This window comes from Phaenicophaeus curvirostris, chromosome 1, assembly GCF_032191515.1.
Source record: "Phaenicophaeus curvirostris isolate KB17595 chromosome 1, BPBGC_Pcur_1.0, whole genome shotgun sequence".
NCBI lineage: Eukaryota > Metazoa > Chordata > Aves > Cuculiformes > Cuculidae > Phaenicophaeus > Phaenicophaeus curvirostris.
In genome coordinates this window covers 37,416,406-37,442,432 of record NC_091392.1, presented here as the reverse complement: position 1 = coordinate 37,442,432, position 26,027 = coordinate 37,416,406, and the positions used below count along the sequence as shown (strand labels likewise).

General features: G+C 38.2%; 1 protein-coding gene across 8 annotated transcripts in view; it reads right to left on the bottom strand.

Moving 5' to 3' along the window:
• ANKS1B (ankyrin repeat and sterile alpha motif domain containing 1B) overlaps positions 1–26,027 on the bottom strand; it is a 427,837-nt gene that overhangs the window by 250,231 nt on the left and 151,579 nt on the right. For all 8 annotated transcript variants that reach the window (XM_069852975.1, XM_069852979.1, XM_069852978.1 and 5 more), the window contains 2 exons: positions 23,627–23,763; positions 7,882–8,062 (listed from right to left, as the gene is read on the bottom strand). In XM_069852975.1, the coding sequence (XP_069709076.1) occupies positions 7,882–8,062; positions 23,627–23,763 (318 nt within the window). The remainder of the gene's footprint in view (positions 1–7,881; positions 8,063–23,626; positions 23,764–26,027) is intronic.

Sequence of the window (26,027 nt, the reverse complement as noted above, 5' to 3'; positions counted from 1 at the left end):
AACCCACACTGAGTAGGCCTGATCACCAGGTTGTCCTGTGTGTGCCATGAGATGGCACCCAAGATGACCTGCTCCATGACCTTTCCTGGCACCAAGGTCAGACTGAGAGGTCTGTAGCTCCCTGGATCTTCCCTCCAGCCCTTCTTGTAAATGGGTGTAACATCTGCCAGCCTCCAGTCCAATGGAACTTCCCCAGTCAGCCAGGACTGATGGTGGATGATGAAAAGAGGTTTGGTAAGCATCTCCACCAGCTCCATTAATACCCTCGGGTGGTTCCCATCCAGCCCCACAGACTTACGATTGTCTAATTTGCCTAGCAGGTCTCTAACCATTTCCTCTTGGATCAAGGGAGCTTTGTTCTGGCTGTACCTCCCTGTCTACCGGCTTGTGAGGTTGAGTATCCAGGAAACACCTCACTGTACTTCTAAAGACTGAGGCAAAGAAGGCATTAAGCACCTCAGCCTTATCCTCATCCTTTGTCACTATTGCCCCCCCTGCGTCCAGTAAAGGATGCTACAATCAGTTTAAAGACACTCACGAAGTGAAAGAAAATTCTGACACAGACAATACTGGAAGAACTGAAGACTGAAACAGCCTAGTGCTCTATTCTCGTAGCTCTCATCTTGCAAAATCAACTCTTCTAATGGATGTTTTCATGAGCATCCCCCCAGAGCTTGGTCTATCTTATTTAGAAAAAATCCAAAGGAAAGATAAGGAAACAATACAAGGCACGCTGACAGATAAAGACTAAAACTATGTCTTTACAAATGCTCCCACTACAAGTTAAGGAGTTATTTTGCTTCCAGCTTAGGGAAAAATAAGTGTTTTTTTTAAAAAACCCAAACAAAACAGTAAAGCAAAGAGCTGACTAAGATGACAATCAGATAAATTTGAGTATTGCCTATAGTTATTGTGCTTCTAGAAATGGCAAAGAATTGTAACTGAAACACTACAGAAAATATTTTTCCTTTTGACCTTACATGTCAGGATAATTACTGTAACTGGAAAAATGCACATCTGATGTATATAATTAAAATGTAAATTGCATTGCTTCTAACATTTGCATTCATAACTCGTTCCTCTAAAGAAGCTCTTTAAAAATTCTTTATAGGATTACTGTTGTGATATCTGATGTTCCTTCAGGAAAGAATTTTATGATGTAACGAACCAGTTACGTGTCTGTTCTGTCATCTCACAAAGGACATGTGCAACTGTAACAGATTTGAACAGCACGAATAGACATGTGCACAAACATGCATACATTACGTTTACTTTAGGTGCAAAAAAAAAAGAGTAAAAGAAATAACTAATACCTGAAGCTGATTGTAGCGTAACACATAGTGTTCCTAAGGATCTTGAGGGACATCTTCCCCAGTCTGAGGACAGTCTAAGAAACTCTTATCTCCAGCATCATCACAGAATCACTCTACTTCCCACCTTTCTGCTTTCTGGAGCGAGGCCTAAGAATCTAGGCTTTCAAAACTAGTACATGTATTTTACATGAGATTGCCCCTCACCCCCCATTATCAACAGTTGCTAATTGGGTTTATTCAAATAATGTGGCGGGGGAAATGCATATCCTCTGAAGAACAATCATTTGAATAAAAGATAGGAACTCACATGGCTCAATGCATGCTTATCCACATGTGGTCTGATGGTTCAGAATTTAATTTGAAAAGGGATTAGCTGTTCATGTCAATTCTTGTTTTATTAACACATCCAATGCTAAATCTGACAACAGGGCTTAAAGACCCATCTGCAGTTTTATTCCTTCAATATGCCTGCTTCAAACTGTTTTATTTTCATATTAGTTTACTATTGATTTAGCAATTAGAATATCCACAAAGTTAGTGACGTGAAACAGTATGTCTGGAGAGCAGGTTCACGCTGACTAAGTGGCTTTAGCTAGATGAGTCATTTAAGCCTGAGAAAAGACCAAAAGATGACACTGTATAGGCATTAATGAAGAACTTGGTGACATAGTCATGAAGTTTAAGTTGGAAAAATATATCTCCAACAGGATCATTTTACCTCCAACAAGGGGCTTATTGCATCTAACACTTCACAAAAGCGCTAGTAGAGAAGATCATTTCCTTGCAAAACAATTGAATGGAACTATAGGATTTCATTTCATACACAGCTTTCCAGGCATCACCTCACTCGATCTTTCTGCTATTAGATTTTTGGGACATTATACTGCACATGTAGACATATGTAGACAGTGAGACACAATTACAAAGTCCTTCATGGACTATGTTGTTTAGAAACTAGAAGGTGTAAAGGCAAGAATAGTTAACAAACAGAAGTTTATAATATTAATTAAACCTACATTACAGTCCATTCCTGTGGGACAGACTGTATCTTTGCCTTGAATAACTGTGCAAAGGATGGAATTAGGAATTAGCAAAAAGAAGGACAACATAAGGAGACCTTAATATGCTACATCTGCTGGACAAGTCAGTTAGAACAGAACAGAAATTGTTTGAGACAGCACCAAGTATGATCCCCAGTAGCAGTTCCTGGAATAGCTCGACTACATATTAGTAATTGCACTCAGTTGAACCTGGCTATAAAACAGATCATCTTCACAGATGAAAAAGCTCAAATTAACCTGGTTTGAAGAATGCCTTGGCAGATTTTGTTGTATGGTAATCAAGAATATGATGAAAAATAAAAAAAAACAACCCAAAAAACAGAGAAAAGGGCTTGAATTTGACCTTCTCAGGCATTTCATCTGGAAGAGAGTTCTTGATCAATGATAGGTTGGTACAGGGTCATAATAACACTTTTTGTTTGAGGTGTTCCCTCGCAGGAGGCGCAGGTGTCTATATACAGGAGATGGGAATGCTTTATTTATCAGCCCTTGTTGATTATGTTTATTTAATTACATGCCAACATTTTCCCCTTTCTGTCATTGGAAAACCATATCTTCTTTTCATAATTTATAAGGTATTGTTAACAGACAGACTGTGTACTGTGAACTAACATACAGCACACCTAAAAATACACTTTAGCAACAAAAGGTATTTTATTTTTCCTTTGCATTCCGTTAAATTTGCATTTCACTTCCAGTAACTCCAAAACTTTTGATAATTGAAGAAATAAGGCTTGACGAGTCTAAACAGACATCATAGTTTGATCCTTTTATGTCAGATCTTAATAAATTAGATACTTGAATAAGAATTTAATGTTGACAAATATTGAAACAGTAACTTTGCTAATGATATAGAAAGGACCATTCCTGCCACAGAATAAATTTTGACTGTATCTAGGAATGTAACATCGTCAGAAATTTTAGACCAGATCTCTGAACCAAGTTTCTAATAGTTTCTAACAGCCACAGTAATATGATTAATATCTTGATTCTATCCAAAGAGAAAGATAAAACTGCAAGCTTATTTTTAATTGTAGGGCTGCTTTTGCTTCAAAAAAAAAATCAGGCTTGTGAGGCAAAACAATTTCATCAGTTATTTACTTTAAATAAAGATCAGAAGAAACTTCTAGAGAAACCTAAGGTGTGACTCAAATATTACTTATTCATTGTAGAAGAGAAAAAAATATAGTCCACATATTAAAGCCTAAATTCTTGAATTGTACATTCTGGACTGTTCTAAGGAACAATGTAGGCTTCTTAGATGAATGCAATGATGTTATGCATAGACAAAAAGCAAGATGTAAAGAGAGCAAGAGTTACATTAAGGTCCTACCGCAGAGACAGACTTTGTAACTAAAAGATGAACTCAGTAAATATCTTACAGTACCACAATAAAATGAGAGAAAATGTGCTTTTTCACAATGAGTGGTATTTATTGAAAATGTAAAGAGTTTCATGGACTGAAAATAAAGATTGCAATGAGATTACCTACAGACAACTGCTGACAATTTTGCTGCATACACACGTCTGAGCACAGATCTATTTTGTGATCTGAAACAGAACAAGAATATCTGCAGAACTCTTGTTTTAAATTTTCCAGCCCAATTATATTCAGTACAAGAAGACATAATGAATATTAACATAGGTTAAAGAAAGATAATTACTCTGACTGATCAAGCAGAAATGAAAAATAAAATAATCCAGAATTACAATTTCAGCTGCAAATAGTCATTGTGCCAAACTAATGTTGCCAAGTTGGCCACAGTTTTACTGCCTTCAATCTTTAAGATTTACAGTTTCAAAAGAACTTCTTGAATGTTTATTCCAAGGCACACAGCTATACTAGAGAGGCATCTCCCTGAAAACCCAGACTGCCCTCTTCTGGAGTGAACGATCTCACACATCTAGTGGTTTTGTTCATGGCCAAAGTTATAAGAGGAACAGACATCTCAAAACCAAAATACTCGCCTGATTATTTGATTTTTCATGTGTGTTGTCATACAAAACACCTACTAAACATGCATTCAGATGGTCAAGACAATGACTAGCATCTTGCCATAAGAGTTACATACAATAATTACTTCCTTGTAGAATGGAGTAGACTCATTTTTAGTAAGGAAAGTTTAATGGTAGTAGCTGACATAAATTGGATCCACTGATCTCCAGCTTGAGATTAAAAGAAATGCTATAAAAGCATGATCATTCACTCTAAATTCAAAAACAATTCTGCATTCATATGAATTCAATGTTCTTGCTCCAAATGAAGGTGTGAAAATAGGCCACACCAAACCTCTATTCACAATCTGCTCTATGTATACTGGAGTAAGAAAACAGCTTCTATCAACCTGTCATAGGTTTTTCCGCCAGTTAAAGTTCAAAACAAATAACAGAATCTTTATCCTTACATTTTGATTGTGGGAAACCTGATGTCTTCTGCTATCCATGCAGGCAACATACATGGTTTCGTTTATACTACAAGGCCATCTGATTCCAAAGCTAAAGCACATACTTATTATCATATATGGACAGTTTTCCAGCTAATTAATCACAAAATGCTGTCAATTGCTGTCAGTTGGATAATATGGTGATGTGGTAGAGTTTACTGGTTTTCTACTTGATAGAAATACATTTCTTAAAAATTGGGATCCTTGTTTCAAATAAGGGGATGTAGAGAATTAACAAAAAACAAGAGCAATATTGCTATCCCCAAATGTAAAAAGGAATTCTCTCTAACCCACCAGAAGTTACAAGAGATTGATTCTTCTTTGGTAGCAGACTATTGAAGTAGAGGAAAAATGCTGAAGATTTTAGAATTAGAGTTATTATTTTGTTGTATTCATCTCCTGCTCTCATCTGAATGATAATGAATCATTGTAAGTTTTCTGAAGAAAAAATAAAAAGCACTGAAATTGAGTAGGGAAATACTAATGCCTTATTTAGATGGCAGTTCCTGATTTAGAAATCCTGCGAAAAGCATTTTGATTGTTTCAAAGAAGGCAATAGAAAACTACCAACTGCAGTTACTATGAAAACAGATTCCTTCTGCATATTGTTTCTTTCTGGTAAGCCAGAAGACCTTGACCTCAGTAAGTATGCAAAAATAATTTGTTGCTTTTTGCTGATGATGTTTTTTAAAAAACATGAGACATAAATGCCCAAGAATATAATAGGAAAGGAAATACTCAAATGCGTACAAATACTTAATTATTATTGAATTAAACATTCTTTTAAGGAGCTGATCTTCCATGAATTTTCAGAACAAGCTGGCAATTCAGGGGATTATAATCAAGACACATGATGAACTGTAATTGTTGTTACTGTAGATCTGGAAAAGGAACAAGGAATCTTTCAGTGAAACAACAGCTAGCTAAAGCAGAAAAAGAACTGTGGCAGTACACTACTTCTACTACTCCTTGCTGACCATTATTATTCAAGGTTCAGATTTTAACAACCTAGGCAGGGACATTTCCAAGATAGAAAACTTCAATCTGTTCACTGTTCTTTCTGGATCTTGCTGTTTTCTTTATACATTAGTATTCCTTGTCTCTTGCAGAATCACAGTGCACCATTTATAATTAAGGAGTTGAAAGTACCTTAATGAACAAAATAAAATGTTTTTTTTCCATTCAGACTATGATTGTGTGTACTTTGTGATCCTATGTATTACTTAAATAAGCCTAAGATAGAAGCCATCATTGAAGGGCAGGGGGAGGATGGGACACGACGACTTGCACTTTTACTCCAGTTATTTTATTTGTTGGTGGTACAGTAGTAATTTACTTATGGTAAACTGTAGTCTATAAAAACTTGTAAAAGATGCCCAGAACTTCAGAGCCAGTTGTTCTGCCTTTATTTTTTTCTTAGCTTTCTAGGCAGAGACAAGAGGAAATTCAGCTTGACTCAATCCATAAATCAAATCATCCACAAATTAGAATTTTACAGTTCTAATAAGCATGAGATTATAGTTCCACTTTCAGACCAAATGAAATGCAATTATTAGAAGTTAGACTGATCGCAGTCCATTGTAAATTTAACCAAAGATGACAAAAGTAAAGTGAATCTAGACATTATGAACTTAACCAGAAACGTGCAACAGCAGAAAGCTGGAGAAGTTCATTACCGAACGCCAATGAATATTCTTCCTGTTTCCTTATTTTTGCTTTTAAACATTAGAGACATATATAGCACTGTGCAACTACCCAGAATAACATTTTGATCATGGAAGAGAATTTATGGTAAAAAAAACCAATAACAACAAAAAACCACCCAAAAAAAATAAAAAATCAAATGATTCCAGGCCAGGGAATAAAAGATACCATTCAAATGCATTATTTGCAGTTAGGCTTGAAAAGATTTGCTATGTCCACTAATATAAGCACATTTTTTAGTTTCAAAGATAATATCACAGCCAGTCCAAGTAAAAAATACACATATTTTCTGATAATTTTAACCCTTTCTTCATTATAACAGATAGAATTTCTCACTCTTAACTTATTTCATTACAGTTCTTTAACAATAGAATTTTCCTTTGATCTAACTATGAAATTAATTATTTTTTATTCATTTAAAAGCAACACTTTTCAGATTTTCTAAACCCTACCAAACAGAAATGTACAGGATTCATCTCATTTGAAGACCAATGCTACAAAAGCTAATTGATAAGTTTGTAGAGAATTGCAACATTTGTGTTTCAATTTATAGTCATCTACTTCTATTCTTTAAAAGAAATAATTCCACTTGCAGACCTTATAAAGTAGCTATCAAAGACATTTGTTTAAATACATCAGTTTTCCCAAATACTTTTCCCAAATACTATGCTCTTCTGCTACAAGTTTAGCAAGTCAGAAATGAAATTTGAAGGGACAGAAGTAGCTAAATGTATGGTTTACTGACACTTTCTTGCTCCTGAAGTTTTGGTCTGTGAAGAAGAAAATGTTTTAATCTCTTCTAAAGCATTTATACTGTGTAAACCTCTATATACAGATAAAACCTTCCCAGTTAAAATCACCCTATCATGCTACCAATTCTTATAATCAGAGCAAATATATTAAAGTTTTGCTATAACGAATCACATTACTACTGCAGAAACAATGTGAGGTTACTTAGAAATCTTCCCTTCCTCATCTTTACTGATGGTTACATAATGATTTCCAATTACATTTCCCCAACTTAAAATTCATATTAGACCACACAATGAGAAAAGTACATGTATACCTGAATTGCTGCAATTTCAAAAACTATAATAACAAAGTTCTAGCCATTCTGTAAAACAAAGTTTGGTTTGTTCAAAATATAACATCCAGAAAAAAAGTATATTTTCATACTATTGGTCATGATATATGACAAATCTTTGTTAGGCAGAAAAAAAAAATAATCCAGGAATAATTTTGCGTTTTTATAATAAATGTATCTCACTACCAAAGACAACAGCAATTTGAACTTAAAGCCACAGACCTGTAGTTTTATAAAGCTTTGTTGATATGCAAAGTAAGCTTTTTATTCTATACCTGGAATTTCTCTCTCTTCAACACTGCATTCCAGAGATCCAAAGGAATAATTAGCTGGACTGATTGCAGGAGTAGCATTAAACCTTGTACAGCCAATGGATGAGTTGATTTCAAAATAATTGTGGCTGTGATTCATTCGGTGAAATTCCAGAGAAGATACTATTGATGTGCGCTGCTTGGGCTACAAGAAAAGAAAAGAAGTTTGGAGTGAAAAATACAGACTTTTTATATAGTTTTCTTTACTTGCCATGTAATAAATTTACCTAGGGTTTCTCTCTTTTACTGTTCTTCATTTGGCTCAAAGGTTATACTAGTAAAAATCACTTCACATGACAAACTGTGATGATGTAGATAATTTCCTTCCAAAATCTGGATTAATTTAAAAAAAATGCATGTCTTCATTCTAATCAAATAAATTCAAAATAAAATAGGGTTTTACAGCCATGCATATAATTGTAATCATCTTTCGATAAGAAAGGGGAGCTCTTCACCAGCTGCATTGCTGGATACATCTTGCAAAACAATTAGACTGCTGATGTCTGTACAGGGAAATCTACAAATTAATACCAAGCACTCATCACTCAGAAGCAAACCTCTGCTATTTATTCAATTTATGAAGGGTTGCCTGAAATATTCAAGGACTGAAATATCTAAAAGCTTAGGGAGAAAGTGTCAGCTTAAAAAAACATGTGAAAATCAAACTTTCTTCATGAGTTTTCACAGAATAGTGCAAAACTTAATATTATCATCAAACATTTACTTTTGAAGTGTACCTCTGCATTGAGCCCTTTTAATGGCTCAGCTTTGGATTGCAGAGCAGCTTCAGAGCATGAGAAACGTGTTACTTTTGGGTATAACTACAACCATAAGGGACATTACAGGACAGTACAAAATGTGCTCCTGTTCCTTATGGCCTTTTGACCACAGGACCATACTAAAGATAGCCCAAATTAAAACCAATGAAAACCTTTTAGTGTGATTATTAGGTCAGCAAACACTTTTTCACTACAGAGACCTGTTTCCATTGCGCTGCACTACTTATTAATACAGACATAACATAATAGTGTTCAATGTCATGGACTATAAGCCACAGACCACTGATGGTTTGCAATGTCTAAATAGTCTGTTGCAGCACTCATCCAGCTCCATACTCAAAATATCCTAGTCCCATGTTGGTCCTTGCTGCTTCAAGACCAATAATCTGAAACATGAAATGTCTCTTCCAAAACAGAGGAGGGTCTGCATCCAGGTGTGCATCTGTCTATATATTTATTTCACAACAGGGAAAAACATCTCAGTAATTCTGTCTTAGAAAACCAAAGCTGGAAAAAGTAAATAGAAAAAGAGGATAAAGGATGCCTTAACTCTTTTTTTAGCACATCAGGCTTAACAGGTCAGCATATTGGTAAAGGTTGAGAATTTGTTACTTATTAGCGTCAAGACCAAATTAGTACCCTGGGAGCAATAAGACCTCCCTCAGACTATGAAGCTATTCGCCATCCCTTACTTAGAACTACCTGTTAAAATACAATCTATCCCAATGGAGTAATTTCTGATTTTGTTAATGGTCTATTTAATTTTTAGGTTATGAGCTCTGCAATGTTTGTATTACAGAACTAGACTGTTTTCACTAAAAATTCACTCTTTCTATCAGAATGTCAGACAAAATCTTGAATATACAGAGGTTTGCATTATGTTGATTGTTGAAGTTGTGTTGGGCACCATGTGGATTAACTATGTCCTGTTAAAACTGAGAAAATTTTCAAAGGGGAAATTTAGGCATTCATCTGGAACCCATCTACAGTCTACTGAGGGGATTTACTTTCTTTAATAATTAAAACCAGCTCCTGAAAGGCTGACTCCTAGGGCTAGTAATTTCATGGGAGAGTTCAATGAACTGGGACAGACTCCAACATCCAACAGTCTGGTTAAAAGTCATTGTTTAGGACCTGATCCAAAATAACTCTGATCGGACCAAAAATATTCATGTGTGCTAATTAAACCTAAACTGCACGCTTTGGCTAGACAACAAATTCATCAATGACCTAATTAGTTCTAAAACTGATAAAGATCTCTGATCATTTCAAAACATGTTCCTGGCCCTTTCCCAAGCAATGGTGTCTTTGTCGTTTTGCAGGGATTCACCTTCTGAGTTGAAAAGGCGACACTTCACGTAATACCATGTACAGGATCTCTGATTATTCCAAAATGGAGAACGTTTCTACCTAAAAAGGCAGGTAGGATGGCCAGCTCAGTCTTCCTATGCATCTTCAAAAACTGCTCTGGCCTTTGTCCCATTAGGTCTCCAGCCACTGCTTCAACTGTGTGCCCCTATCTTGAAATCAGAACAGCAGCATCTGATGCAACATACAGCATTTTACTAACTTATAATCAGCTGTTTCACTGCACCTTAGTGTAGTATTACAAGCTACTGTAACATCTTCTAAAAGTTTCACAAAACCACCTGCAAGGTCTTGGTGAGGGGCAGACAGAGGGGGAAAACAAAACAACGACAAAATTCTGCACTGTTCCAAAGCATTTTTAAACATCAATTTAGTTTGCAAATGAGCAGAGATTCTGAAAATATTTCCATCAATAAATAGCTATCATTTTCTCTAGAGATATGAGTTAATTTTATAAAATAATTCTAGAGTGATTTTCAAAGGTGATTATGGAAGCCAGAAACATGTTTCTGCTTATTCATGCTAACATGCAACCATCTATTGACCTCCGTAACACAAAATACCTTCTATATTATTTTGGTCTTTGACATTATCATAGAATCATAGAATAGTTAGGGTTGGAGGGGACCTTAAAGATCACCTAGTTCCAAGCCCCCTACCATGGGCAGGGACACCTCCCACTAGAGCAGGTTTCCCAAGACCCCATCCAACCTGGCCTTAAAAACACCTAGGGATGGGGCAGCCACAGCCTCCCTTGGAAACTTATTCCTGTGTCTCACTACTCTCATGGTGAAGAAATTCTTCCTAATGTCTAACCTAAATCTGTCCCTCTCCAGTTTATACTCATTCCCCCTTGTCCTATCACCACAAGCCTTTATGAATAGTCCCTCTCCAGCTTTCTTGCAGGCTCCTTTTGGGTACTGGAAGGTCACCTCCTTCGACCTGCTGGCCACACTTCTTTTCATGCAGCCCAGGATACGATTGGCCGCCTGGGCTGTGAGCACACACTGCTGGCTCATGTTGAGCTTCTCATCAAACAGCACCCCCAAGTCCTTCTCTGCAGGGCTGCTCTCAGTCACATCATCCCCCATCATGTACTGAAAACACGGATTGCCCCGACCCAGGTGCAGGACCTTGCACTTGGCCCTGTTGAACCTCATGAGGTTCTCAGAGGCCCGCTTCTCCAGCTTAATGTCCCTCTGGACATTATTATTATTGTTATTATTAATTCAGACAAACATATCTCAGTTTAATATGTCCTTCCAATCTAAGGATTCTGTACTGAACCTCACACAGTCTCTAGTGCTCTATACGATTACACTTCTGCTATTTTTTTTTTGGAGTTAACAAGGTCCATCTGGCAACATATGCCAATAATTTTTCTACAGAATTAGATAGGAATCTAGCATCTGAGTTTCTGTAGCTAACTAGAGGAGCCTTTTGCACCTTTTGTGGGTCCTGTAAAATCTTATGTTGTTAAAGTATGCTAACTGTTTATTAATATATGCTGAGGGATGCAGTAAACCAGCTTGTGTTTACTGCATTCCTCTGTGTTTCTCTAAAGTACAGTTTGCACAAAAACTGTGGGAAAAATAGTTTAGGATTAAATTAATTTCCAGATTGAGATAATTAATTTTATAGCACAGCTATTTATATCTGTACTAGATATCTAAGCTCCCATGATGGTCTGTTGAGATTTAGTCTATAAAATCAACAGAATTCATAGAACCATTCACCTCGTCCAGATACCTTGGTATTAGTTCGTTTGCCTTAACATGGGTATCATCACTGGAGACTCCCTGGGGCATCCCACCTGGCCTCCACCTACCATCTAGAAGAGTACAGGTCTCCCCTGTGTATGCCCTATATCATACCTGAGAGCCTCCATGTGCATGTGAAAAACACCTCTATGGCACCTCTAATGACACCAGATGCCTGTGTTTTAGGCAAGAAAATCGAATTCTATATCTGTCCTGAGCATGAAGGGAGATTATATCTCCAAATCAGACAGACATTCTTATATAAAGAGATGAAAGCATAAATGTTTTAATCCCAGATTAAACCCCACATCTAACTCCCATATTGGTACACTGTATACTTTACATCATTTTTAGGATTTGGAGCGAAATTCCAGCCTTTCTGGCAGAATGTGTAGCCAGCAATTAATGAATCACTTACAGGAGTCTTGTACCTTGGTTTCCTGTATTGCATCTTTCAAAGCTATTCCTCGAGATCTCTAAAGACAGGTTTAGTATAATTCTAAAGCAACTATTTGCCAAATTCAATACCATTATAGCCAGGAATTGTAGTCAGGGGCCAAGGATTTATAGCTGTGAAGATTGTACAAACACAAAACTCTTTCCTAAAGAGATGGTATTATTTCCTTCATTCTTTGTACTAAAGTGAGCTTTGTCAGTCACTATATTACACATCTGCCTTATACTACTCAGAAGGTCTGCACACACTTAGAACACCTCTGTGAAATTGTAGCATACTCCTGGTTTAACTTTACCCCAGTATGTATGCTACATAACCACATGCACATTTATCCTTAAGTAGATGTTTTATTCATTGCACTCATGTTTTATTTTACTTGTTAAGTGACTGATTTTGTTTATTTTAAAATATTCCTTCATGACTATAAATTAAATTGTCATAATACTGACCTAGAAAACCCTAGACTACATAAAACCTCACAGCATATCAGGCTAATGAAGAAACTTTATCATCAAAGCAAAATAAAAAAATATATCAACAAAAATCTTTAAAGATATTGCAATAACTTTCAAATCAGGTCTAATAAAGAGAATATTTTCATGTCAAGTCAATAGTGAACATATATCAATGAAAGACACCACTTTGAAGAAGGAAATACATCAAAATACACATACTGAATTGTCTATTAAAAAGACAAGTAAAGATTTAATGTTCCCATGACTAGAAGTTGCATGCAAATTGTGTAATCCTACCATGACTTGCATGTAACACTATAAGAATGCAAGGACTCATTCAAATATTTCTCGTATTTAGCAGAGAGAGTAGGGCAAAATTCCTTTCTCAGTCTAACAATAAAATATTTCTCCAGTCTTGAAGTAATCTGCAATACAAGTTTGTGACTCTGCCTTCCTTTATCTTTGGGATAGGGCCATCACAATCTCTAAAGAATTAATTCTCACAACACTCCTCCACACTACAGCAGAGCTATTAGCCCCATTTTACACATGCTCAACTAGGGTTTAGACCTCTCCCAAGGGACAGGTAAGTGGCTCGTTAAACCACTGAGAACCAATGAGCTTGAGGAAATTCCACATCTGGTGAAACCTGACAAATTCCAGCTGCCCTACATATGTAAAACCTGATTTCAGTTGTGTCACACTGTGCAGAATACATATGATAGAAGAGATAATTGAACTCACATTCCCTAATTCTAGCTAGCACGTAAAATACAGACTTATCAAAGAAAGTAAGAGGCTGTAGCCCCTTCCCTCAGGCTCATCTCACATACATAACAGTACGAGTGCAGCCATGTGGCAGCATAAATCACTCATTTTACTACCTACCCAGATGACTCCCTTCTTCTCACTCTCTGATCAACTCACTCCCACTTCAGAAATTTTCCTTTCTCAAGCTTTCTTCTTTCTTAAGATCCCTTTCTGTTTCTACACACTTATCTCCCCTTTCACTCCTTTCTTTTTTCTCTGTTTTCTCCTGACTGTGTTATATTCCTTCCAGCAATACATGTTTTACTCTAAAACACAGTAGTATCTTAGCTGATTCCAGTTCTACTTGGTCTTGCAAAACTTGCTTCTCGGCATTCTCTTTGGTTTTGTCATCAAGTTCCCCTAAAGGAACTCTCCCTAGTGGTCCTATCACTCACTGACTTTATCAGTCTCTACATCCCACTCAAAATGTCCTTCAATGCATCCGGTTTTTGCCTCTGTCCTCACTTTTAAATACAACTTTCACACCACTTTTACAGTTTCTTAGTCTCTGTCCTCTTCCTCAACATCCCAAGATACCATCTCTGTTTCTGTTTTTGTCTATTTTGCTTACACTTACATAAAATCCCATAATATTCATAATTTTATTAGTAAAAGCCTGTGAGAGGACAAGCTTCTTCACTTTCTCCTGTCCCCACCACCTCAGTTTTGATTTGCAGAAATCAGCAGGCCTGACTCATTCTCATCAGGCAATGCTGCTGCCAAGAGTTATTTGATTTATAGGATCTGAACCAAGATGATCAAGTAGCCTTGAAATTGAAAAAACTGGAGATTACAATGGATCTGGATTTGATTCATCTATGTCACCTAGCAGTGAAGACTGCACTGAACTATCACTAAATTCCTTAATCAATTATTCTGTCAAGCCTCAAAATATCATGTTAAACAACGTGAAGACACATTGTCTTTTTAAAAGGTAAAATAAGTTTCTCCTTTTTCTTATTTCATTTCATAGAACCTTTTTTACATTATGATTACAATTAAAAATAAAATACAGGCAGTTTCAGCACCTTTCTTGACATTCTTGTTTTTACTTCTCAACATCTCAACTTAGTTTAAGAGCAGAAGACAGAAATTATGCAGTGCTGGCAACAAATATATTCCAAGCAGCCACCACAGGGAGCTCACAAGATCATGGGAATTTAAGAAAAAAAAAAAAAAAGAGAGAGAGAGAAATGGTTTTGCTGTTTTTAACTGTAGATTTTTTTCATTATGAAAAGTATAATGCATTTTAAAACTAAATTAATTTTTAACGGCACCATAGTGCCAAAGACCTAGGAATTTCTGTTTGACTGATTTTTAATTTAGAGGAAGACACCTCTTGCATCCTGTATGAGCAGCAAGCACATACCTCTCTATAGCAATCCAATGGCCAATCAGCATGCTTTGATCGTTTCACTGTTAATGACACACTCAAGGATGATACACACACATGGCTCTTTCTTGTAGCCTGTGGTTAGGAAGTTACACAATGTGGCTCTAGGTATAAAACATCCCTAGTGCTCTCTGCACCTGTAGTTTGATTCCCCTCTGCATGTTATACTAGCTGCTCCTTCAGGAGTCCTTCACTGGAGTATGTAACTAAAGGTCAGGGAGTTGTTACCCCCTCCAATCTTCCACCTCTGGTCTCACCTCAGATGACAAATCAGACGAGGAATAAATAAGGGAAAGAATGGATCTTCTCCCAGTTTCCATTCTCCTTGCCTTCTACTTTCATTTTAATTGCAACTATATTGCAGCCATGGGTTGTGAGGTATAGTAATTTTGAATGTTAAAAACTATAACGCCACTGTAGTTGTTTCCTTTTTTTGACAGATGTGACCAGATTTTGAAGACCATTATTCCTGTTCTGGGAAAACATTGCTTGAAATGAGCTCCAAATTCTGAGAAATAAATTTAACAAGTAAGAGGAATGTCTTATTCTTCAGCTATAAAGAGTTTCTAACTTTCCAAGATTTTTTAAAAAGTGTTATTTTCACTGAAACAGTTGGAAAACATATGTAAGCCATTTCCTTCAAAAAAAGCTTAGCTTCCAACTGCTGGCAACACCCCATTTTGACCCACAGATTATAAGAATTGCTTATATAATTACATTTGTGTATTACAGATTTTGAAATGTCAAGGTGATGGCTGGTTTTTAAGTTGCAAGTGTGAAAATGTGGCACATTTTCAGATGATGACAAAGGATTACTCAGTCACTAAGGTGCACAAAACTACACGGAAACAAAAGAAAATGCCACAAATCTGGTAAGATACCCATCAAAGCACAATAGGTAAGACTTTAATCTTCCAGATTCTGAGTGTGTTACTGTTTCCAAGCATTATAGGTAGTAGGGCAGGGCAACCTTTTGTAACTGGTACTCAGTATAAAAATATTTCATGTCTGTCCTATTTTCAGGCACGCATAGATGAATTGCTAACCACATTTTAATGGCATTGACAGTATATCTTCTACCTCTTTCTTTTCCTTTTCTTTAAAGTTCTATTTAGGAGCTTTATTTATCTGTTTCTCTCTTTGTTTATTCATTTCATCATCATTGGAATGATACCAAGCTGTGCAGCAGATTTGTACAGGCACTTTAAAGGTTTACAAGCAAAAATATATAGAGAATTTTCTGAAATATATCTCCATACCTAGAATCAAAGTCATTGACTGCTGTCAACTACCTTAAAGTGCTTGCAGCCCTAATGGACATATGCAACCCTGGAAGCACTATTTGGCACAGGAGAAATCTCCAGACCAGGCACACTAATGATGAGAGTTAAATCTGCCTATCCATGAATTGTAGAAAACATCTCAGTTTTAATGGGTTTGGGGAATACTCAGCCCCTTTCAGAACTCCATAAAAGCCTGTTTGCAGGGGTGGATTTTATCTTGAAGATGATAGGTTTGATTACAGAATCACAGAATAACCAGGTTGGAAGAGACCCACCAGATCATCGAGTCCAACCGTTCCTATCAAACACTAAACCATAACCCTCCTACCATAACCCTCCGTAAAGACTTTCTTATGTCTTATTTGCCTCTTGTGCTAAGCATGGACACTACACATGATTGCACTAAGTCTACTATAAAAACATACTAGAAAATGGTATTTCTCCATGGTGAATTTCCTGGTTTCTCCCTGGCTGAGCATGCCAGAATTGGGCTGAGCACAAAAAACAGTTCATAGGAGGAAGAAGGTACTTACATCCCAACTGTCCTGTGATCTCATTACAAAAAAGAGTACTGAGAATTTATTATGTAACTGTGTGCTGCAAGCCCTCCTTTTTATCATAAGATGTAACAAAGCAGATTTGTTGTGTTGCAAAACAAGTTCAGTAGACACATCACAGAGTTCTCAGGTATTTATGTACTGGTGCAACAGCCTGTAGTGGGGATTTGACTGGGGTTTCTAAGCTTGCAGGGACAGGCACGTGCCAATTCAAGCTAGGTGCGACAAAGGATGCATTTCATTTGCAAAGAACTAAGGGTACTGGAGTAGGGTGTCGGCACAGGGGAGGAACCAGGATTATTACACCACGGGGAAATAGACACTAATCCACTTGAAAATCCTGTTTATGGAACATCTAGTTCTGAAAAATTATTTTCTGGAACTGTGATTTTCCAAAGCTGCCTCTAAGATGATTTTGTTTGGCTGGTTTTGTTCAAAGTAATTCCTGCATCTAGCTGCAACAAGGATGATAAATAATTTCCTTAAATGTAAATTACTATCACAGTTTAGGTCGACTAGAGAGGTTCTGGAGGACATTTCTCCTATGGCTGGTGGGTCCATTCATGTCCAGATTGAGAGGAGGTGGAACATCATGGTCCCTGTCTTTCCCTATCTAGATGAATTTCATCTATGTAGTAACGCCAGGCTCACTTTGCATGCACAAGATGGTTTCGCATCAGAAAAGGCACACCTGGTAGCCCAAACAGAATCACAGAATCACCAGGTTGGAAAAGACCTGCAGGATCATTGAGTCCAACCATTCCTGTCAACCACTAAACCATGTCCCTCATCCACCATGCCAGCTCATCCACCAGTCTTTTAAATACCTCCAGGGATGGGGACTCAACTACCTCCCTGGGCAGCCTGTTCCAGTGCCCAATGACCCTTTCCATGAAAAATTTTTTTCTGATATCCAGTCTGAACCTCCCCTGGCACAGCTTGTGGCCATTGCCCCTTGTCCTGTCCCCCATCACTCAGAAGAAGAGGCCAGCTCCCTCCTCTCTACAAGCTCCTTCCAGGTAGCTGCAGACAGTGATAAGGTCTCCCCTCAGACTCCTTTTCTCCAGGCTAAACAACCAATGTTCCCCCAACTGCACCTCATAAGATTTGTTCTCCAGACCCTTCACTAGTGTCGTTGCTCTTCTCTGGACTCGCTCCAGGACCTCAATGTCCTTGTTGTAGCAAGGGGCCCAGAACTGAACACAGTACTCAGGGTGTGTTCTCACCAGTGCGGAGTACAGAGGGAGAATAACCTCCCTGGACCTGCTGGCCACGCCGTTTCTGATCCAAGCCAAGATGCCATTGGCCTTCTTGGCCACCTGGGCACACTGCTGGCTCATGTTCAGTCGCTGTCAACCAACACCCCCAGGTCCCTCTCCTCCAGGCAGCTTTCTAGACAGACTTCTCCTAGTCTGTAGCACTGCACAGGGTTGTTGTGCCCCAAGTGCAGGACCCGGCACTTGGCCTTGTTAAACCTCATCCCATTGGACTCTGCCCAGCGGTCCAGCCTGTTCAGATCCCTTTGCAGAGCCTCCCTGCCCTCCAGCAGATCAACACTTCCGCCCAGCTTAGTGTCATCCGCTAACTTACTTAAGGTGCATTTGATTCCCTCATCCAGGTCATTGATAAAGACATTGAACAGGGCTGGACCCAGCACAAAGCCCTGGGGGACACCACTTGTGACCAGCCTCCAGCCAGAGTTAACACCATTTCCCACCACTCTCTGGGCCCGGCCATCCAACCAGTTTTTCACCCAGGAGAGCGTTCACCAGTCCACGCCAGAGGCTGACAGTTTCTCAAGCAGAATGCTGTGAGAAACTGTGTCGAAGGCTTTACTGAAGTCCAAGAAGATACATCCACAGCCTTTCCCTCATCAAACAAGTGGGATAAGGCTGTCAGAGTCTAAAGATATCTGGCTGGATTCTATTACTGCTTGCAGAAAAATGAGTCAATTTCTTTGATCTTCTAATGTGTAAACTATTATCTTCTATTATATTGCTAGTTGTCTCAGGCAAAGAAATGATGAACCATAGATGGAATCGTAACTTTGTTTAAAGAGACTAAAAAAGACAGATTGAAAAAATATGACTAATGTAAAGACAGCACATGCAAATCCACAAGACAAAAAGCATACTATAATGAATAGATTATTACAGATCTCAGGAATAAAACCAGGAAGAACAAGATGATGAAATTTCATTGTCAGAAACAGTGAAATTCTTTGCTCCTTTGTCTTTCTATCAGAAGCCCTCTTTATATCACTGCAACAATACTCATAGGGAGTTTGCTTATTCACATAAAATGGGGAAAATACTAATTTATGATAAATAAAATCCAAGTCACCTTTAAATAATCCACATTTAGACAACAAAATCTGTACCTACCATTAGCCACTTGAAACATACCTTAGAAAGACAAGAAGAAAACCTGCAAATGTTGGACTGCATTTAATAAATAATGTTAAAGGTGAGAAATCAGAACTCAATTTTATGAGAACTGGCCAATGACCCATAAGTGAACAGCACTGGCAAAAGAAACAACCTCTTAGGAAAAACGTGCTCTTCCTCTCTCTAGGTATACAGTTTATTTGTTCAAATTGGGCTAAACAAATAAATAGGTAAGGAAAATCTTATTAAATTGAGTGGCAAATACAAAGAATGCATGAAGCATCACCTGGAGCCCAGTTTTGTTGAGACTTCAGACAGACAGAGAACTACAGAAATTCTGGTAGAACAAGCCCAATTTTGCCATCACTTTTTAAAATTCCAGTCTGATAAGTTACATTTTACTGTGTACTAACATAAATACATTAAAATTGGAAGACAGCCTATAATTGCAGAGGACTTTAGTTAACATATTAACCTATCTGGTCTCCTACCACATCATTTTTCCTCCTGTATGCTGTTAGTACACTTCACAGAGCTCTCTGTCTTTAACTTGAGACTGTATTACTTTGTCAAAGTTGTCATTAATAAGCAATTTGTGAGTTAAAAACTCACTATGACCTGTCTGAACAATCTGGAAAAAAACGACCAAGTGATTCAAAATCTGGACTAAATTCTGTTTGTTTATCTGTACTCAGCATTGGTGTAATTTTTCAACAAATTCTCTCTATCAGAGACTGACCCTATGAAAATTAGAAAACAAGACATCTATTTGCAAAATGCTAGACCATATGCATAAGCCAGAGCTAAGGTGCACAAATTAAAGAGCACACAGATGCCTGAGTTACTGTTAAGCGTGCTAGCTTCAGGATTGGAAGCAGTAAAGGTGGGTGGCACTGTGGCACTGAACTTAATACTGTTTCTGAGATCTGAATGTCTCTCCAGAGTGCTGCACTTTGTCAGGGAGATACACTGTTCCAGTTAAAATAGGCTTCAGCTTTAGTACACCTAATTGAATAGTTGAGACATATCCAAAGAGAGTTTTAGATAGAGAGCAATGGGATCTCATAAGGAATGAATGTTAGGGTCACAATAAACTGTAAGTTTCTCACCTCAAAATTCATCATAATTAATTGAAGAAAGCATAAATTTTCAAAACAATGAGTAAAAGGTTGGAGGAAAATAGAAATTTCCATCTAAGTTTTCTGATGGCACATTTTTAATATAAAGAGGGGAATGATTAGGGTTAGACTAAGAGACAATTAGAAGGAAAAAGACGAAACAAGTTTTGAGTGTATTCTGAGGAGTCCCTTAATTGTCCATGATCCAGACCCCTTGGACTCACACTTTGTGCGTGACAGTGTTCCTGTCTCACACCTCCCAGCTGTGGTACTTTTATCCCTCAGGCTGGCAGTGCAGCATCACAGCCTCCCTTTTCTTCAGGGACCTCACACAGCAAACGCAGCTGACAGGTCCCCATCCACTGCATGTGGTACATCGGTGTATGGACAGAAGACAGTAGAGGCTACTGTGCTGTGCTAAACCTCATATTCATAAAAATCATAGAATCCCTAGGTTGGAAAGGACCCACTGGATCATTGAGTCCAACCATTCCCATCAATCACTAAACCATGTCCCTCAGCACCTCATCCACCCGTACCTTAAACACCTCCAGGGAAGGTGACTCAACCACCTCCCTGGGCAGCCTGTTCCAGTGCCCAATGACCCTTTCCGTGAAATATTTTTTCCTGATATCAAGCCTGAGAATATCTTGAAAATCTGTCACGTGCTGAAGCATGCATGTGTATTGCCATCATGTGAGCTGGCACACAGTCTTAGAAAGAAAAGGCCAAAGAAAATAGGAGGCAGAATAACCCCCACCTCTGCCTTCAAACTCAGCTCACCAGGTCTCTCTTTTTCCACTCTCTGCCACCATCTGCCCTCACCAGACTGGTGGGAGGAGGGAATCTTTGGTCCCCTCTGCTGCTGCTCACACAGTAACAGCGTTTCTCCTCACTGTGGGTAAACTGGTACATGCACAAAACTCCAGGAAATATAAGTAGGTCTATAAATGAAAATAACAATATGAATTCAAAGGATAGATATCCCTAGCAGCTTCATTAAAGCCTAGCTACTAGCAAAACTAGCTACTGAAGAGTTTCCCATTCTGCCTTTCACTGGTACGTTTCAGTGCTGCCTGCACAAGACACGAAAAGGGGAATGGAGTGACAGCTGTTTTGGAAACTTATATGATCCCTGGTTTAGATCTGTTTAAAATCTGTTTATTTTGCTGATAGAGCGCAAAGAGGCCCTGGCAGAAAACAGAAAATTAATAATTTTGCATGCATTGTGTAAAATTATTCATTAGTTTTACATGAGTGGTGAGAGGTCAGTTAAGAATAGAATCTCATTGTGTTAACCTTCAAAGAGCTTGGCATGTAAATGAATGCAGAAGGCATGGAATAAAGGAATTAAATATGCAGGCAGATTTGACACGGCTTGCAAACATCACATTGCAAATATCTACAATTTCTTCGTCTAAATTATTGGGCTGATAACTTGGGAGGGGGAGGTTATTAGTTAAGAAAAAATAAAAAAAAACAAAGAAAAGGAAGACTACTGAAATAATATGCATAAGACACATGGAGAAATAAGCACAATTAGGTCTGAATGCTATAGTGTATCAACTTCTCATGTGTTAGTGCATAGATTAACAACACACATTAAGCACTAGCCTACACGTGCCTTTCTGCTATTGTCTTCTGTATAGGAAGCGTGCCACATATAGGGCCACATGAGAGACATTTTAGCAAATGTGCGAAAGTTCTGACCATATATATCATACAGCTAGCTTTTGTTCTGCAGAATGATGAGAATTCTGGGAGTCAGTAAATGGTATGATTTAAATTTGAAAATAGCTCCCCAGAATCTGCTGAATCCATTCAGAGTTAACTAGCAGAGGAACATCACCATTCAGTGTTTGGGGTCCATCTGTTGGCAATATCATGGTGGAAACAGCTTTAAATGCTATTTTCAATAAGCTATCACACAACAGCTTGTTCCAACAATATTCCAATACCTTTCTGTTTGCTTGCCGCCCACTATAAAAAGCAGCTTAGAGGGAAGGAGGCATTTCGGTTCCACACTGATGTAAGGTGGGAGGGACAGAGAGACTACAGGAACAAGAAAAATGAGAAATAACTACAAAAAGAGAAAGGAGAAAAAGCTGCTATTTTAGACCCCCTGCAATCTAGATTTAAAACGGGATGTGAAACCCAAACTACCATAGTGTCATAGAGGGATGGTCTGCGCCAGCCAGTAATTAGAATTATTTTATATTGACAGTGTCAGCCACAGCAAACCAAGGTTCCTAGAGAGAAACAACAGGTCCACCTAGTAATTATCTTTAATTCTGCAAGATCTTCTGAACTGTGCGCTCCAATGAGTACTGAAAGGAAGGTCCACCTCCATCACTGTAACACACTCACTTGTGTGGCACCAAAACAATCTGTCCTATATAATTCTTACCAAAATATCATGTATCCATCAGCTTACTTCTCAAGTAAAAATAAAAATGCCAGCAACATACTGATGATACAAAACCTGCATCCATTAGCATCAAAGTAGCTCCATTGCAGAGATCAGCTCAATAATGAAGAACAGGTGGCTGCATTTGAACCCAGTAACTGGCAGGAGAGGAATAGGAGTTCTTTTGGTTCACACCAAAAAAGTTTCACTACTAGTCAAATCAATGCCTAGTTGTCACAGCTGGCTTTGACACACCTAATGTCACACCTTTTTGAGCAGGGAACACAGGTTCCTTCTGACCTATGTTGTGCTACCATCCTGTGATGCCAAAATAAACTCCCCTACGCTGATTGCTTCTATATTACTGAAACAAATTCTAAAATTTATTTATTTATTTTAAAAGGTTGTGGTCCTTAAAGAATTACAAGGGGCATTCAAGTTTTCCACACATTAAGCATCTTGTTTACCAAAAACTATTAGTGATACATATAGTTAGTGAGGGTGAAAATCAAGAAGCAATACTATATGAAAAGGTAAACTAGGGAAGGTATGAAACATGATGGGACCATGTAAACAGAGATACAGGGAGAAGAAAGAAAACTTGAAAAAGTAACAGGGAATTAATACTGATAAAAGCAGTACATAATCTTGGAAGAAAACTGACATAAAAACATTACATAGAGACTTAATTCATCATAAATTGTATAAGAAAAATGTACTGATATCTCTGTACATTGTTGGGCTCTTCCATAGGATGCTCTATCTTCTCTTGCTATCAAGATTGTTTCCTAAGTACAGAAAATATCTTGAGTCCTGTTTACCTGGCTTTGACCTATCCATATGTGTGATAATGTGCTCTTAGAATATATGCATCATAGCCCCCTTTTAAAATGAAAAATACAACTAATAAGCAGATGCTTATGGTGATCACCTACCTGAGGACGTATAACTTTCACTATGTTTTTAAGCGCAGTGTCTGGTGATGGAGGAGAGCAGTCAGGTGTTGGGCCTGTAGAGCTGTTTCTATGGTTACCAGATCCTGGTGCAGTAATTGCTACCTGAGGTGCATTATCTGTGAATAAAAATAGCATTTATGTGAACTTAGAAATACTTCATGCATTTTAAAATTAAAAAAAAAATGTTTTGAAAACAGAAGGCTACTCAGTACACTGCTTCAAGTTGCAGAACCTAATATAATTTAAATGTATAGACTAAGGAATATATCACATATCTGCACTTTTTTGTCAGCTCATACATTTATTCAATGTTAGGACAGGATATAGCACTCTATATAAAATAAGGCACAAACCAAACATAAATATTTTATTTTTGTTACCCTGAATTACCAGGTGTGAATTCAAGTACTATCACTATAACAGGAGTGACTTAAAATGGACCTTAATAATGCAACTCATATCTCATCCTGGAAAATCTTCATAGAATTACAGAATGACCCAAGGTGGAAGGAACCCACAAGGATCATAGAATCACTAGGTTGGAAAAGACCTTTGATATTATCAAGCCAAATCATACCTGTCCACTACAAAATCATATCCCTAAGCACTTCATCTACCCGTCTTTTAAATAGCTCCAGGGATGGTGACTCAACCACCTCCATGAGCAGCCTGTGCCAGTGCTCGACAACCCCTTCTGTGAAGAATTTTTTCCCTAATGTCCAATTTGAACCTCTCCTGGCACAGCTTGAGGCCATTTCCTCTCATCCAATCACTTATTTAGAAGAAGAGACCAGGACCCACCTCTTTACAAGCTCCTTCCAGGTAGCTGCAGACAGTGATAAGGTCACCCCTCAGACTCCTTTTCTCCAGGCTAAACAACCAAAGTTCCCCCAGCTGCACCTCGTAAGACTTGTTCTCCAGCCCCTATACCAGCTTCATTGCTCTTCTCTGGACACACTCCAGGACCTCAATGTCTTTCTTGTGGTGAGGGGCCCAGAACTGAACACAGGATTCGAGGTGCAGTCTCACCAGTGCTGAGCACAGGGGGAGAATAACCTCCCTGGACCTGCTGGTCACACTGGCCATTTCTGATCCAAGCCAAGATGCCATTGGCCTTCTTGGCCACCTGGGCACACTGCTGGCTCATGTTCAGTCGGCTGTCAACCAACACTCCCAGGTCCTTCTCCTCCAGGCAGCTTTCTAGCCAGACTTCTCCTAGTCTGTAGCACTGCACAGGGTTGTTGTGCCCCAAGTGCAGGACCCGGCACTTGGCCTTGTTAAACCTCATCCCATTGGACTCTGCCCAGTGGTCCAGCCTGTTCAGATCCCTTTGCAGAGCCTCCCTACCCTCCAGCAGATTGACACTTCCCTCCAGCTTAGTGTCATCCACAAACTTACTAAGGTACATTCAATCCCTTCAACCAGTCATTGATAAAGATACTGAACAGGACTGGACCCAGCACTGAGCCCTGGGGAACATTGAGTCCAACCCCAAAATTTACACATCTTAACACATACAACTCAGTTCAACAAGTTATATAAAACATACTCAATTTAAAGCATGCTAATAGCCATCAGTGACAAATTTTCTGGACACTGTGAGCAACATAATGGACCAGCAAATTAATTGCTGTAAAATGTACTCAACTTCTCTGATGAAATTTCCATCCTCCACAGAGCTTTGCATTGCAGTAGCTACCTTTCTAGCAGCATCTCAGCTAGACAACCTACAGCTGGCATAAAAATTTCTACATACCTGCAGGTACATGGGAAGCTGCTCTTTGTACATATTTTGTGATTATGGCACTGTGAAGGACCATTAAAGGGATTTAGAGTATCATTCTTAACTTCTCTAAATGTTCTTAATGCTGTTTGAACAACGTAAAGTTAAGTTAGTAAAAATCAGGTCAGAGAATAGACAGGGCTATGAAACGAAGGCAGAGCTTCCCAGCTGTGATGTTAACCAAGCACCAAAATGACTTAGCAGGAGGCCAAAAGCTCCATATTACTTCATGCCTTTTGAACTATACTATTAAAGAAATGTTTTAGTTTAGATCCTGGAGAAAATGCCATTGCCTGTTCATGGTCATGGTGGTCTTTACGGTGTCTGTCAATTTATAGAGTACTTTTCTTCGTGGGTCACAAGAGATGTGTGCTCCATGTTCCTAAATGTGCTAAAAAACCTGCAGCTCTGCAGTAAGATAATTATTACATTCAAATCTCACATCTGTGGGTCTCAACTGACAGCCTACAGATTTCACAGAAAGAAGCTTTTTTATTTGCAGTTGAGGTGGATCTCCAACATGCATTTCCACTCTGTGGGCAAATTCACTCAAAAATACCTCCTGAACTCCAATTAAACAAAAGCAGCTCCTCTGCT